We start from the raw sequence: 16563 nt of genomic DNA, 5'->3' as shown, positions 1-16563 counted from the left end.
TTAGTCTTGGTAGCTTTGCTTAACTTATTGTTCGGGCCGTTGACGTTGGTCCGTGTCGCTGTAGTGATGATGAGCTATTTAAAGTGTCTGGGTCAATTCCCTCACTGGTTTGTCGCGTAATCGTTGTTGGGCTGCTCAACTCAGCCGCCCCCGCTTCTAGCGGCTCGTGGAATATTTGTGCCCACAGATGCCTAGTCCTCTCATTAATTGTTTCTCTCAGTAGCCGCTCCCAGATTCTGCCGCCGATTCAAGGCTTGATCTACTCCTTGTAACAGTATGAGCTTTGGCTTCGGTGTCGGTGATTTCCTCGCGGTCTTGCAGTTAGCAAATGACTTGCGAGGCCGCTTTGCGCAAGCACCGAGGGAGTACAAAGCCATTACGGAAGAGTATGTTTTGGTCTTTGGATCGTTAAATTACATATTATTGACTTATGGCAGGGTCGAGTCCCTTATTATTGTTCTCAACCGCATCGACAGCTTTGATGAAGAGCAGTTGAAACAACAGAAAGATGATGTGAGCCAAGTCATCCAGAACTGTGACAATGTTCTTCAGGACCTTGACTCTAGGCTACGAAAATTTCACGTTTTCGCAAAGGACTCAACTCCAGACTGGACGGACAAAGTGCGCCAGGCGTGGAAAAGGGTCCGATGGGACCAAGCAGAGATCAACAATTTTCGATCTCGAATCGTTGTGAATATTTCTCTACTGAACCTCATAATAAGCAAGGCCAACCAGTATGTCGAGTCCATTTTATTCTATTCTTCCAACTCGTCCAGTCAGGAGTCTCTATTTCTAATATAGAATTTCGGAGAGTAGGCATGAAATCCAAACTCTTAATCAAAAACAAGAAGATCATGAGCGCGACAGGATCCTGAGTTGGCTGAGTCCATCGAGCCCGTCACTACGGCAAAGCGAAGTATTCAATTCTCATCAAAAGGGAACGGGGACATGGCTTCTGAAAACAGAGGACTTTCAGCGATGGATCAGCAGTCAAAATCAGGTTCTCTTCTGTCCTGGGATCCCAGGCTCTGGAAAGACAGTCCTCTCATCAATAATCATTGATCATCTAGAGCAAACGTTTCCCAATCAAGACGACGTCGTGATCGCATATCTCTTTTGTGATTTTCGGCAGCAGCATGCACTTGTTCAGCTCTACTCGGCTCTTCTGAGACAAGCCGTACAACGAAAACGCTCGATACCGGAAAGTGTCAAATCATTTTACAAAAAGTACTCTACAAAAGCAACCATTCCTTCGGAGGATGCGATACTCGGTGAATTACGATCTGTTCTTGCTTCGTGCGAAAGAGCTTTTGTAGTGATCGATGCACTTGATGAATGTGCAATTTCTGATGGTAACCACACCGTTCGCCATTCATTTATTCGTGAGCTTGTTCAGTTACAGAAAGAAGAGGGGTTTAATCTCCTTGCGACTTCCCGACAAGACCAGGAAATTGTGGCTCACTTTGAGGGGTTTCCTTCCGTGGAAATACAAGCGAGCAGTGAAGACATTCAGTACTACGTTGACGTTCGTTTGAATGACCTTCCGTCTTTTGTTCGAAAAAGAGAGAAATTGAAGGAGGCAATCAAGGATGGTATCACCGAGGCAGCCAAAGAGATGTACGAATTTATCTGCAGTCGCATTGAAGAGGTTCTAATATGTCTTAGGTTTCTTCTTGCTTGGCTTTATTTAAATATTCTCTCGGACGAATCGAACGAAAAGGGGATTCGAAGAATGCTAGAAGTGTTTCGCACTGGCTCTCAGTCCAACGCTTATGATCATGCCTATAGTGAAACTGTGAGCAGAATCGAGCGTCAAGGGGCAAATGCGTCAGCCCTTGCGAAGAAAACCATCGGATGGATCATAAACGCTAAAAGATCTCTGACGACTGCCGAGCTTGAACATGCCCTGGCGATTGAGCTTGAGACTTCCGAATTTGATGAGACAAATATCACCGATGCTGAGCAATTGACTTCGTATTGCTGTGGTCTAGTTCTTGTCGATGAACAAACGACCGAAGTGAAACTTGTCCACTACACCACTCAAAAGTACTTTGAACGCACCTTGAAGAGTTGGTATCCCGAGATTCTGGAAGATATCACGAACAGCTGTTTGACATACGTGTCATACGACGTATTTGAGGAAGACCGGTTTGAGGCCAAAGAAGAGGTTGAACGAATCCCTGTCGAATACCCGTTCTACTCCTACTCCTCTCTGAATTGGGGACATCATTTCCGGGAAGCTCCTGGAGACCGGTCGATACTCTTGAAATTTCTTCAGAACGAAGCCAAATTGATTGGATATGACCGCTGCGGCTTTGAGCCTCTGAATTGGAAACCCAGCCCCAAAACCAGTGATATAAAGGCAGAACACATTGCGGCCTATTTTGATCTGGAGCATCTGATGCAAGAGCTTCTTGAGACAAACCCGAACAATTTGAACATTCAAGATTCGAGAAAACAGACGCCATTGTTCCTGGCCGCAAGTCACGGGCGTGAATCAGTGGTAAAGCTGCTTTTAAATATGGGCGCCAAGGTTGATCTTCCAGACAAGGATGGCAAATCACCATTACATGAGGCTGCGGAAGAAGACTATGAAAAGATAGCCCAGATACTCCTGGACAAGGGCGCCGACATTGAAATGAGAAATTCAAACAACTATACTCCATTATACCTCGCCGCAGGCAGGGGCTATGACACAATGACCACGTTGCTTCTAGATAGAGGCGCCAATGTCGACTCTATGAGCGATGATGGTAGGACGGTATTGCATGCGGCTGCAATGCACGGTACTGTGACTGTCGTCAAGGCGCTCCTAGACAGAGGCGCCAACCCCGAAAGCAAGACCAAGGCTGGTGAGGTCCCGTTGCATGATGCATCGTTAAACGGCAACTGGGAGGTCGTCAAACTGTTTTTGCAGAAGGGTGTAAGCCCCGACATAGCCAACGACGAAGGCGAAACGCCGCTACTTAAGGTTTCTGAATATTTTCTCTACCATTGGACCAATCAGAAACAGCACAACGCCACATTCGAGCTTCTCCTTAACAAGGGTGCCAGCACTGAAGTCAAGACCAGGGATGGGGAAACGCCATTGCATCGAACTGCACAGAAAGGCTGGGAGATACCGATGAAGCTTTTATTGGACTATGGGGCCAACATCGAAGCCAGAAACAACGACAACATGACCCATTACAGTTGGCTGTCGAGAAAAAGCGTGTGGAAACTGTCAGAATTCTCCTAGACCGGGGAGCCAGCGTTGATACCATGAGTCGAAGTAGACAAACACCATTGCACATCGCAGCAAAAACAGGCAATAAGACCATAGTGATGATGCTCTTAGACAAGGCCGCCAAGGTCAATGTCTTCGATTTATTTGGCCAGACTCCATTGTTCTGGTCTTCTTTGGGCGGACATGAGTCTGTGTCAGGGCTGCTCTTAAACAAAGATGCCAACCCCAACCCCAACCCCCCGTGCTCTGGACCCCAACAATTACCCTCGGCAAACATCGAAGGTGGCCACGAAGTAGCTCTGAGGGCTTTGTTTGAAGAACAAAGCAGCCCTGATCAATTCAATGTCTATCATCGAACTGCTTTTCATATGGTGAGTGCCATAGGGCACACATCGATGGCAAGACTTTTGCTTTCAGCTGGAGCAAAGCCGGATACCCCAGATCGATACGGAAGAACACCACTGTTTAATGCTGTCTGTGGAGGCCATTCGGACATGGTTCAACTGTTACTCGACTTGCCAGGGGTTGACGGATCCCGTCCCGACATCTGGGGGCTGACCCCTGCTCTCGAGGCCCGGAAGAGGAAGTTACGTGAGATCAGGGGCCTCCTTAATGGCAAAATTGGAAACCTAGAAGCAGGTAGGGAATCAAGTGCAGAATCAAGCGAAGAACCAAGCGCAAAATCAAGCGCAAAATCAAGCGCAGAATCAAGAGCAAAATCAAGCGTGGAGTCCCCATCCGTGGCACAGGATGATGATGGATTTTGTGATATTTGCCTAGGACGCCTTTCGGAGGAAAAGGAGTTCTATTCGTGTGACTATCTCAAAGTATGCAGATTCTGCCCTCCTGCCCAGACTAACAGCTGTCCGATCTGTGGAAACCAGCTGGAGAAAGAGATCTACAAGCCTCCCTCGACCTCGACCCCGCTCGCGGACCTATGCGTGTGCATGTAACAGATTTAGGAAGCAAAAATAACCCGAAGGTCTTTTGACATATCCTCTTCTTCGAAAATGTAGACACCAAACTTTGTTTCTGTTGACTCTTTCATATAGTTGACTGGGCTGCGAAGACGCGAAAGCTCTTTAGTATAGCATCGCAAGCTAGGGATGTACTAACTGCTGATTCTTGTTCTTCATGTAGTATAGTATGCCTTGGCATTAAGGTTCGAGAAACTCTCGCAGAGGGTAAATGATGACCGCAGTTTCGGGACGTACTGTCAATCCGTCCCTTATTTCAAAGAAACAACAGTACCAAAAAAGGAGCAACTCTCATTTACAACTCAGCCGCAGGGTACGCTCAGTCGCAGCGGCCTGCAGTGGGTCCAATGTTATCGATACCATTGAAATGCGAAACGGATGCAAAGGAGACCGGCAAATAAGATTAGCAAGGATATTTACCATGAGGCTCAGGCTTCCCATCTTTTCTCGGTACCGCAATAACCCTCGCAGATCTTGGTAAATAAGGGGTACTACAGAAACTGAAATTGCAAAACATCAGCTCAGAAGATGTGCTGAAGGGCAATCCGCTGGCGCATTGACTCTGGGTAACTTGCAAGGCAATTCACTAGCAGATCATCTCCAGTAGTCCGGTGCACAGATGAATTGATGCAAAAACGAGACTCGGGACCTATTTGTGACTGGATCGCGATGGAGATCAGGATTAAGACATGCAGAGCACTGCCACGGACCGCCACGACGGCTGAAATATTTCATTATGTAATAGGTTCGGTAGATATGGCTATGGTTCAAACAAACACATGGAAGGCTTTTAGTTGATCTCAGTGAGATCGACGTTTTAGACCATGACATTTGCCTCGGTCGGCCTAAGTGCGGGGAAAACCTTGGTAGACCGTAAGCAGCTCACCACCACCAACGAAAATAGAATACCAAAATACGGATTAAACACTAGTTCCAAGCCAAGGCATTTGAGTTTGTGCGTTGGATTCGAGCAAGGCTATCTATCCCCCGCACGGTGGTCAGCTCGAGTTGCACGGCAGGGAAAAACGTACAAATAGCCCCCAATCTCCCGCCTGTCTGTTCTCGTCTGATTTTGAAAATTGCATACCCAAGTTTTAAATAACATCATGGCTGAAAAAAATGATGCAGTGGGCCAGTCGCCTACGTGTTCTATTGAGGAATTCTCTAGCACCGCATTCGACTACATCATTTGCGGAGGCGGCACGGCTGGATTGGCCATTGCGGCTCGTCTGACGGAGAACCCAGAGGTGACCGTCGGTGTTATTGAGGCTGGAAAATACCGCATTGGTGATCCCCTTGTGGATATGCCGGCGGGCCTGTTCCAATTGTTCGAGGATCCCGAATATGACTGGTGCTTGTACACGGCGCCGCAGGTGAGTAAGCATTCATGCTGATGGGTTCTAGTTTTGACGATGTGAATAGAAAGGGAATCATGGAAAAGTCCACCATATTCCTCGAGGAAAACTCCTCGGAGGGTCCAGTGGCATCAACTACATGATGTACGTCCGCGGTTCCAAGCAGGATTACAATGACTGGGCCGAACTGGTCGAGGATGAAGGCTGGTCGGCGGATATCATGCAACACTACATGCGCAAGCACCAGACCCTCGAGCCTATCGACCCCTCAATTAAAGACACCACAACCATGCCTTTCGTCGGAGAATTCCACGGCACCAGTGGACCAGTCCGCACCGGTTTCAACGACACCATCATGCCAATTGAGAACGATGTCATCAAAGCCTGCGACGAAGTCACAGACACTCCGCAGAAACCAGTCGACCCCTGGAGTGGAGACCACATCGGCTTCTTCAACACCCTAGGCTCCATCTGTCGCACTGGACCGAACAAAGGCAAGCGCAGTTATGCTGCCAGAGGGTATTATGAGGCCAACAGAGCCAGCCGTCCGAATCTTAAAGTGCTTTGCAGCACGATGGTGAACAAGGTCAATCTTGATGGCAACAAGGCTACGGGCGTGAACATCTCGCATGAAGGCCAGGAGTGCAACGTATCCGCCAAGCGCGAGGTTATCGTCAGCGGAGGCACTATTAAGTCTCCTCAGATCCTCGAGCTATCTGGTATCGGAGACCCTGCTGTCCTTGAGGCAGCGGGGGTTGAATGCAAGGTCGCGAACCCGGCCATCGGCGCCAATTTGCAAGACCACCAGATCACAATCGTAACCTATGACATGAAGCCGGGGACTTTCACTTTGGATTCATTGCACCAGGTCCCCGAGGCCATGCAAGATGCAATGAAACAGTATACCGAGTCCGGTAGCGGACCGCTCAGCTGCACCTCGACGATGCAAGGCTTCTTTCCCGCCAAGAAAATCATGTCTGAAGAAGAGCTTGAAAAGGTGATTCAAAGCATCCGTGAGGTCAAGCCAACCAGCAAATTCCACGAGAAGCAGCTTGCACAGATCATCGCCCATCTCCAAAGCGACATCTCGGCAAATATCCAGGTAGTCCTCGTCCCAGCCACGGCAAACATCGATGGAATCGAGCACCAAAGCCAGCTGTTCCCTCCTCGCGGCGCAGACAAGCCCGCCGGTATCACCTTCGCGTTGTGTATACAATACCCCGTTGCTCGGGGCTACGTGCACATCGAAAGCTCCGGTACATGCTCCCAACCCTCCTCAAAACCCGTACAGTCGCTAATACCCTCTAGATCCCACCAAACCGCCAGTAATCCACCCAAACTACGGCGGCAGTGACGCAGACATAGCAGTCCTAAGCGCCACCCTCCGCTGGGTAGACAACGTTTCCCAATCCCAGCACATCAAGTCCTCCATCGCAAACCGCTCATTCCCCGAGCCATCATTGGACCTGCAGAATCTCGAAGAAGGCAAGAAAGCCGTGCACGAGGCCGTTGCGAGCGAGTATCACGTCTGTGGCTCGGTGGCGATGGGCGATGCTCTTGACTCGCGGTTGCGGGTAAAGGGCGTGGAGGGACTGAGGGTTGCTGATGCGTCGGTGTTCCCGAACAACGTGAGTGGCAATATTGTCAGTAGTGTCTATGCGGTGGCGGAGAAGGCGGCCGATATGATTAAGGAGGATTGGGATTTTGCGCCGCTTAAGGAGGCTATGGCATGACCAGAGAATTTGAAATAAGTTAGCCCTATTTTACAGGTCTGATTTTGAGCCATTCATTCACGTTGAGTTGATTATTTTCAAATTCAGTCTCTGGTTCAAACATTTCCCGCATTGTACTGCCGCATATCCATATGGGAAAATAATCGTAGTGGAGGCGGTATTTCCGCATGGAGCAATCAATTCAATCGTTGGGCTCCAGGCCCCACATAGAGGGGGACGCATGTGGCAGCCAGCATGGTACCCGATGAGGCAAGAGGTAGCGTGATAATCGAATTTCATCGGAATGAACACTAAGAATGTAATCGGCATGCCGATGATTGCGCTCAGAACCGAGCCCGAGACTGTGCGCCGGGCCTGGACCGCAGGAGCGAAATAAGTTAAAACTCTATAAACACCAGGCGAGCCCACACAGCGGATATGGATGGGTCTGATAGATTCCGTGGGATTCTGCGGGTCGCAGGGGGGCATATATCCGGTACCCGGGGAGTATTACAGGTCCAGTACAGTGACACAGCAAAAGTATTAACACCCCCCTAGACCCACCCCCCTTATTACCTAATATTCTGCCGGCCTAAAACTCCATGAATTTCTATCTAGTAGGGCGTATACCAGCCCTGGCTCTCAATAATAGCTTCCACCCGGTGCGGCATCGTCTCAGATAGATGCGTTAGGTGCTGTATTTCTAGTTCTTCCCATGCTATCTGTGCTGTCTCCACTAGAATAGCGTAGGACGCGCTATTATTACGCATATCAATAAGATCCGGCCATAACTCATAGATTTTAGCCTTCAAGAGCGCCCATAGGTTCTCAATAGGGTTTAAATCAGGCGAATGAGGCGGCCATTCCATTACCTCAATTCCTAGCTCGCGTAGAGTATCGCGGACAACGTGTGCAGTATGTGTAGGCGCATTATCATGCTGAAAGATACCACCCTCATGATTCATTAATGTAGGCAGCATTCGGAGATATAAATCTCGAATAATAAAGCGATCAACGCCTCCGCGAGGTGCTTCAGGGTTTCCAAATAGAGGGATAAGGCCAGTGCGTCGTGTGCTGCCAGAAAAAGCCCCCCAAAACATCTGCTTAACTTGGTTTCCTTTTATAGGAAGACCTTGACATTGTCTCTCCTTAGGCTGATCTCGAGGGCGAATAAAAGTCCATTCACGACGAACACCAATACCGCGCTCAATTGTACATTCGTCAGACCAATAGACACGAGCCTAATCTTCAGCAATAAAGTGTCGATAGCGATGCGCCCATTGAAGCCGTTTTAGCGCATTTTGTTCGGTCAAATAGGGCCGCCAGCTACAGCGCCACTTTCGTATATTCTCGGCGTTTAAAAGGCGTCGGATCGAGTCATATTTAACCAAAAATTTAGGTCAGTAAGCATTTAAAACTAAAGGAATATAGCTAACCTTATTCGACACATTTGCAAGCAAATCAACGCGGGTAATCTTAGGATTTTCCTCAATAGCGTTTAACAAACGCTCACGATCAGCTTCATCAAGCTTCCGTGGGCGTCCAGAGCGTGGTTTAGAGACACCATCGAGTCGTTCGCGGTCCTTTTTAATAGTATAGCGTATACTAGAAAGAGAGACCCAAGGATAGCGCTTTTGAATACGTTTATAGCCCCATCCCGCAGCTTGGGACAGCTCACATATACGCTCACGTAGCGCAGGTGTCAATTCAGACCGCGGTGCCATAATAGATAGCAAAATAAGGAGATTCAGGAGGTATAAACAGAATAACGCGCAAAAACGCGAGATTATTGAGCTACTACTAGCGTGTTCCTAGGTAGGCGGTGAGAGGGCGGTGTAGGCGTGGGTCCAGGGGGGTGTTAATACTTTTGCTGTGTCACTGTAGCTGTGTGGGTTCAGTCCGGTGTCTGGCCGCAATGGCGAATGCCTCTTAAAAGCGAACAGTCTCCAAGCTCTCCAAGTTTGAAAAGAGGCTCTGCTCTGCCCATGGCGGGAAAGAAGTTTAAATATACACTAGATCAGATACGATGTCAAAGTAACAGGATCACCGCGACTACTTTGCGCCTCAAAAAATTCGCTGCTACGACTTATGTTCATAGGGGGGGGCCTGGGCTTGCAATTTACCATGGATGACCCTATTGGTGCAAGCTAGTCTGAAGTCTAAATCACTAGCCGCTAGTTGGAGCCGTGTAGGTAATTTTAAATGTTTCAAATACATTCCAAAGCCGTGGCGGACCAGTGTGCATGTAGACACCGAAAACAGTGGTCCCGCAATACAAAGGGCAGCCGTTGAGTGAATACTATATCTAAAGCGAAGGCTCTTCTAGGGTATTTACAGTACTTTTCGAAATCAGCTATTCCTCAACATTCATCCTTCTTGATGCCCGAACAAGTCTCCGATATGCGCTAGCCCCGATATGGAGAAACCAGTACCAATCCGCCTCCCAGACCGCTTACTTAGATAGTAACGTATCTTATAGTACGATACCGAACATCAGGCCATGATTACACGAAACTGCTATACATCACACCCCGTGCCCCTCTTATTACTTATCAACCCCTACTCAATCACTACTATACTGCCCTAGCTAAGAATTCACAGAAGCCTAATATAAACGTTATAGCTCTAAGACTCCCCGTCTCAAAGCTTAATCTTATTCGTGATATAATAGAGAGCTAGTCTCTTACGACGTCTCGAATAGCCGCTGAAGCTAAATGCAGCAAAGTTACAATCATTAGTTAATCTTCGTAGAAACCTACGGCAATTCGGAAGTATCTATAAACTATTAACCCCGCCCCTCGACTGTTTTCTAAGGAAAATGCATACAAAAATGTTCTCCTACACCGCTACCCGGTGGTCCATGAAAGAACTTCCTCTGGAAAAAGCAAAGAAGGTGATATAGATGAGGAACCTGCATATACGGGCTGTTCATGCAGCCCAATTTCAATATCCTTATGGGCCTAGCTAACCAATCAGCAGCCATCGGGGCAGGGAGACGCCGACCGATGTTGGCGCCTTAGGGTGTGGACGATCAATGGCACTATGGACCTATTCAGTATTTCTGTCGACCCCTCAGCTCAGCTGCAAGTCTGAATCCATCTCAGTGCCAATTAAGGTTAGTTAAGGCGGCTCACGCCTGATTGACCAAAATACCTGTGTTCTTCGCTGCGATTTATGCACAAAGTGGATGCCGAAGACCTACGCTTGAGTATCTAGCCCCTTTATATAGAGCCTCGAGTGGAAACACGGCGACCGAGTCTCCCAAAGATCTCCATTATCATCATCTAAAGGGACCGACCTGTCATTTTCTTTTGCTAGTCTCTTAACCTGTCTCAAATTGCTTAATTTTCGCCGGCCGAAGTAAATGAGTATAGACCCACCGGTAATCAGTGGAAACAAGGGGTCGTACCACATGACCCTAGAATACCCCAGACCTGTCCAGCTGAAGCAAAATACAGATTAGTGTCTTTATGATCTTCATGGTGGAGAGTTTTTATCGGTAATTTAGAGGCGAGTAGATGCCAGAGCACAGGAATTGAGGGTAGGCAGCGCTAATAAAGACGACATCCTTTGTGAAGTATCTACGGAGAATCAAGGGGGCCATACGAAAGCACGGATACTTACGGACTACCGTGCTGAGATCGCGTACGAGCTCCACTTGCGGATTGTTGTGTAACATTTAATTAGGAATGACTTTCAATAATCCCTCGATAGCCGGGTGGGCCGATGCAGTCTTGCTGATCTCGCTGCTGATCAAAGTATGTTAGCTTCGGAAATCCTCGGTCTCTCACTCCACACCAGGCTCTACGGTCCGCTCACAACGCAAGATTCCATAGAAATATACGCTGCCAAGGAGTATTAAGCCTTTGAACTATTATTCCATTTTTTCGCCGTACAAACTTATCACCTGTACTTCGCCCACGCAGTCAGTGTTAATTTTTGTAATTCGTCAACATGAAGAGCCACATTTATTTTCTGTCGGCAGAGAATCAATATCTATACCAAACTCTCGCGCGTAGCAAAACGAAATAGGTAGGATTAAGGAAAGCGGCCGGCGATCTTGCCAGATCGTCAGTTCTATCAAGCATTTCCAGCAATTTCCTTGAGACATTTTTTGTACTATTATGACTTGATTGGTTATAGTATACAGTAATAATGGCACTGACCTCCCCAGCTGCATCTCAGCTGCAGAGCAGGCCATATAATTTGCACAGGTTGATCCTATCTATATGGGAGCTTCCGACGACGATCAATGTCTCTACTATTGCCCAGTTGGGAACGCCCACTTCTTCCTTGGGTAATTAAATGGGCCGGAACGATCTACTGTATGCATCTTGGATCCAATTTAACAATAGTGCTGCCGATCTCTCTCGGCCTGCATTCCTTAGTGTGCTTGGGATGAACCATGCTGATCCAAACAAGACGCAATGAGAGGACTGCAAAGGAGGGGATAGGGCTTAGCATATTCCGTAATTAACGCATGAACCCATATAAGGATTATGTATATAATGACTTCTCTCCCTCCTCAGAATGTGTCTCTCGGCTCGGTCATCTCCTTCCAATCTTGGTCTGCTCACAGCCCGCCCCCAATTTTGCCAATTCAAAATCGTCCAGTGGGTACCACCGGCTTTTGTGCTTATCAAATGCTGACTTTTCATACAGCCAAGTAAAATGCGGCCTCACTACATTCTTGCCTATGTCACCGGCGTGCTTTCCTTAAGCGCGAATCAAGTCTGCGGTGACAACGTTGAATGTGCACATTCATGTGAAGGAGGCAGATACCATATTGTGTCGAACCCAAATGCGACATATTTCGGCTGCAAAGATAATGCTCTAGCTCGAGACTACAAAGGGATGTTCTGTTACGATCCCTATGGTCCTGACATTCCCAGCCCCTATCCCAATTACAGTGGCACCGACAAATTCGCTATTGCTAAAGCTGCATGCCAGGCTGCGTCAGGGCGTTATTGCGGTCACGGTTGTGTTACACTCAAACAAAACGCGGCGAACTTTAAGAAGACTTGCTCGGAAGTCAAGTGGAAAACTTCAGAATCCAAAGATATGACCTATGGTGAAGCTAGTCACGAGGCTGGCTGTTAGCGAATGAAGAATGTATGGTTAATTTAATAGGAATATCTCGGGTGAAGTGTCTCTACTGTGGATTTAAGTTATCTCCGGCGTAGGTAACTTGGGGCCGCTCAATAAATGATCTGCGCTAAGGCTTGGCGGTAGGGCCTAAAAAGAGTTTCTCGGTGCATATTGTTCAAGGCGATATCGAGAATGACTGTAAATAACTTAATTCCCACTTGTCGTTCGTTATTACGTCCAAAACGCGCTTCTAAATTAGACCCGAACGTCCTATTTTACTGCTCGTCCTGAGAATTACCTACTCTTTATCTATCGCCTGTCGCTATGGTATTCTTTATCATTATCGCAGTTACAGCTTGCGCTACGGCATTTATTCTGCTTTGCAATGACGGTGAAGGCAATGGAATAATGACCCTCGGTGAAGCCGCTGCGTAGTGTGGCAACGAACGGGTAATCGCTTGCCGCTATGCTTCTGCAAACGCGTTTAGTTCTTGTCAACATCGACAAAGGTACATTTTACATGATTACGGACTGATATAATTAACTTTGCTAATATGCAGTTAATAGGATGCAAGCGAACAAAACGAAGCTGGGTGGGGATCAACCTGATAGATTAACGAGTAGGTAGTTAGATAGGTGACTTGAGTGCGACTAGCGGACACCAGAGGCACCAAAATGGATGGGAACAGTGTTGGCCTCGGAAAAGTAGCGACATTAGCGTTTATTATGCCTCAAAGCGATAAGCTAGATATAGATGTACTGTACCGAATAAACTTTTTTTTTTCTCGAGTGAAAACGTGAAAAACCACGGAACCCGAGATAAAGTAGGTCAGGTGACTCCTGTCACGGTAGCAAATGGACGGCGCACGTGCACCGAACTAGGTTGAGCTGCACCGCCCCTAATCCATATCCGGCCTAGCGCCGCAGCCTTAGCGTCTCGACTTCGCCCGCCATCGGGGATTGGCCGTTCTGATAGCTCTCGCCTTTTCTCTCCGACTAGACTCCCGCCTTTTCAAATCGCCGAGACAAAAAATCTTCCTCTCTGCAGCCTCACACGTTCAAACGATACCTGCATATCCTCCAGTTCGCCGTTGCTGAATCTCTCCTGCCCGGTGCAACGCCAATTCCGAACCCATCGTCATGTCTAGCCAGCCTCTCCTTCAAACCGCTCCGGGTAAGCCATCTCCCCTCATTCCAGGCGAATGGCCAGCTATGCCCAAGACACATGGCTAACAAATCCCAGGCAAGCGCATCGCCCTCCCAACCCGCGTCGAGCCCAAAGTCTTCTTCGCCAACGAGCGTACCTTCCTCTCATGGCTCAACTTCACCGTCATCCTGGGCGGCCTCGCAGTTGGCCTTTTGAATTTCGGCGACCGCATCGGTCGGATCTCCGCCGGCCTTTTCACCATCATCGCCATGGCGGCGATGATCTATGCCGTGGTGACATTCCACTGGCGAGCACAGAGCATCCGGCGTAGGGGGCAAAGCGGGTTCGATGACCGCTTCGGTCCTACGATTCTGGCCATTGCGCTATTGGCTGCTGTCATTGTTAACTTTATTCTGCGTATGCAGGACACTCAGAGTAACTAGGCGTGCATTTGCCTGTTTTACCTGATGCCATCGTTCTCTAGCGTTTGGTTTTTTTTTCCCTTCCCAGGCCGTGTGTGATCATTTTGCCGGGTTGACGTTATACACATTTTGGTTGCGTTTGTACATGCCCTCATTTTCCATCCCATTGGGCTTTCGGCGCCGGGGTTTCTTTTTTGTGGGGGTACTCTTGCATGTCTATGTATCACAAGTTCGGTCATGTGTCCATACTTCAATTGAATCGTTTATGATCTTGCAAAGTGTGGTCTGTCTTATTGAAGGTCAGAGCGTTACTGACTCGGGCCGAGGCTGGGTGTCCATGTGGCTGCTTCGGGGCCGCTACCAAGACGTCCCGTCGCTCCTACATTACAGATATCTCTTTGCAGATGGTATCATGAACGTGAAAATTTTATGATATATCCAATCCCGACCTCCCATCCAAACTATTTACAGTAATCCTCCACCTGCACCTGTCCCTCCAAATACCCCGCGTCAATAAATATCTCATAGCTCCAATAATCCTCCTTTACCCCCTTATCCCCCGTCCCCGTCCCCGCAACAGTAACATTGCTTTCATACTTGGCATTCCAGTACGAACTCCCATGCGTAAACTGCGCAAACGCACTCGTCCCCGCCTTAAGATTCCTCCTCCTCAAAGCCAACTCATTCTGCTTGCCCGCCTCAATAGCCCACTCACCCACGAAAGTAGGAAACTTCCCATCCCCCTTACTCACCCTGGCATCCTTACAGATGAACCCGGGAAGATTGGCAGAGGTAGAGTTATCATACTGGAAATAATAATGGTGCAAATCAAACACCAGATTCGCACGTGCATCAAAATGCCCCGACCAGTACGTCTCAGGCTTGAAACTGCCCTGGAACATGACCGGGATTCGGGGATTGGCATTCTCAACGTGCTCCAGCACCGCATGGATGTATTTCAACAACCAGGCTGCACCGCGCTCGGAGAGCGCAGCGGGTGTTCCAAAGGCAGAGAAGTTCCTGTTATCCGCAGGCTCGTTGATCGGTTCGATGGAATAGCTTTCCGGATGGCCAGAGTGTTGAACGAAATCGATCAGCGCGTCGACTGCTTTCAGGGAATACTCGAGTGCAGTATCGTTATAGAACCATCCGTAATGGCCAACGGCTTCTCCGATATCAAGACCGTTGACACCACCGGGGAGCGAGTGGATGTCGACGACGACGTGCATGGCGTGTTTCTCGATGGCGTAGGATGCGATGCGGTGGAGGTGCTGCTGCTGGTTTCCGGAGTAGAGCTGGGAGCCTGGGACGCGGACCCAGGCGGCGTAGGTGGTGGGGATGCGGAGGAGGGTTATGCCTGCGGAGGCGAGTTTGTCGATGTCGCTCGTCGTGATGTAGGTTGCGTAGCGTTGTTCCATGACGGATGCGCATTTGGATCCGAGGTTTGCGCATAGGGTCCATTCGTCGGAGGCGCCGCCGGAGTAGGTGGACCACCATGTGGTGTCGATGGTTGATTCTTGCTCGAGCCAGCCGCCTAGATTGACGCCGCGGGCGTGGAAGGTGTGCCAGTCTATGTAGTTGGATTTGGGTTTGTGTGGTGAGGCGGAGACTGCGTGGAGGGTTGCTAGGAGGATGGCGAGAGCTGCGAGGGTGCGCATGGTTGTTGTTTGTGCCTATGCGGCGATTTGATACTTGGGTGGTTTCCGGGACTCGTCCTGGCTTCCTGGCTCTTTATACATGGTTTCCCCATGATTAAAACTGCCACTGCCACGGCAGACAGAACCGGTAGACGACCTGTAGAATATCGGAGATGGGTTCAAGGCCCTGTTCGAAGGACTATCATTTCCCCATATTCTCCGCATTCGTGGGAGCACTCGGATAAGCCTAGTTGCCCCGTCCGTATAGGAATATACCGGCCGAGTTCTTCATAGCCAACCAGGAGAATGTCCGGCGGGTGGTGAGCCGTTTTGGAGGAATCAGGATGGATGCCAGTGCGATCAACGGTCACGCCGGGGTTGATTCGCTCGGACTTTCCAGATCGTCAGGGCAGACCCGACCATCGTCACGGCGGGCGTTGGCTGCTCCCGAGAAAGTCGGAAAGTCCGAAGAGACCAAAGTTATTTAGTGTGTAGGTGCTGTGATCATCCTCGGTGTTGACCGTGCCCAGATTCTATACATTTGTACACTTCATGTTAGCCCGATCGGGCGGGGACATCCAAGGGACAGCCCGATAGGTTCGAATTCAGGCTCCGGATATCGCTAGGTCCGAGGCCCAGACATCACTAGTCAGCAAGGGCGGTGGTCTGTTTAGGCCAAGGAACAAATCGGGACGAGGACCATAAAAACGGGGCTGTCCGAATCTCATAGTTTGGCACCGGTTCGACCGGATTCTATGGGATTCCAACACCAGCCCACGGAGCTGACTAGGGGACCAGGATGGATGCAGATGCATCAAAGAGTCAGAGGCGTTTTGACCGATATCCCGTCGAGCCGTGATTTGGCTGTGTTTGCCGGCAGTTGACAGCAAGACCCCATTGGGCGGCGGAGCCCAATCAGGAAAGTTGATCGGGATCAGAGGCCCAGACCACCTCTTATCCTTGGCAGGGAAGAGTATGATGGATGGGAGCCGCACGCAT

At 49.1% G+C, this 16563-nt stretch overlaps 4 protein-coding genes across 4 annotated transcripts; 3 read left to right on the top strand and 1 right to left on the bottom strand.

Moving 5' to 3' along the window:
- Nucleotides 1-276: 276 nt before the first annotated feature.
- N7498_004257 (uncharacterized protein) lies at nt 277-4179 on the top strand (the record flags this gene model as incomplete). The annotated part of the gene is made up of 5 exons (XM_058451319.1): nt 277-386; nt 438-734; nt 802-3061; nt 3193-4053; nt 4111-4179. The coding sequence occupies 5 exons, from the start codon at nt 277-279 to the stop codon at nt 4177-4179; spliced, it is 3597 nt and encodes a 1198-aa protein (XP_058310781.1).
- A 1130-nt stretch (nt 4180-5309) lies between these two features.
- On the top strand, nt 5310-7291 carry N7498_004256 (GMC family oxidoreductase; the record flags this gene model as incomplete). Its single annotated transcript, XM_058451318.1, has 3 exons — nt 5310-5576; nt 5626-6814; nt 6867-7291. The coding sequence occupies 3 exons, from the start codon at nt 5310-5312 to the stop codon at nt 7289-7291; spliced, it is 1881 nt and encodes a 626-aa protein (XP_058310780.1).
- A 6207-nt stretch (nt 7292-13498) lies between these two features.
- Nucleotides 13499-13948, top strand: N7498_004255 (putative vacuolar transporter chaperon Vtc1; the record flags this gene model as incomplete). Its single annotated transcript, XM_058451317.1, has 2 exons — nt 13499-13532; nt 13602-13948. 2 exons carry the CDS (start codon nt 13499-13501, stop codon nt 13946-13948), a joined length of 381 nt encoding a protein of 126 aa, XP_058310779.1.
- A 440-nt stretch (nt 13949-14388) lies between these two features.
- Nucleotides 14389-15585, bottom strand: N7498_004254 (uncharacterized protein; the record flags this gene model as incomplete). The annotated part of the gene is made up of 1 exon (XM_058451316.1): nt 14389-15585. The coding sequence occupies one exon, from the start codon at nt 15583-15585 to the stop codon at nt 14389-14391; it is 1197 nt and encodes a 398-aa protein (XP_058310778.1).
- Nucleotides 15586-16563: the final 978 nt, after the last annotated feature.

This window comes from Penicillium cinerascens (assembly GCF_028974065.1).
Source record: "Penicillium cinerascens strain IBT 15544 chromosome Unknown contig_24_segment0_segment0, whole genome shotgun sequence".
NCBI lineage: Eukaryota > Fungi > Ascomycota > Eurotiomycetes > Eurotiales > Aspergillaceae > Penicillium > Penicillium cinerascens.
The sequence above is the reverse complement of the archived record's forward strand: the minus strand, read 5'-3'. Positions and strand labels throughout refer to the sequence as shown.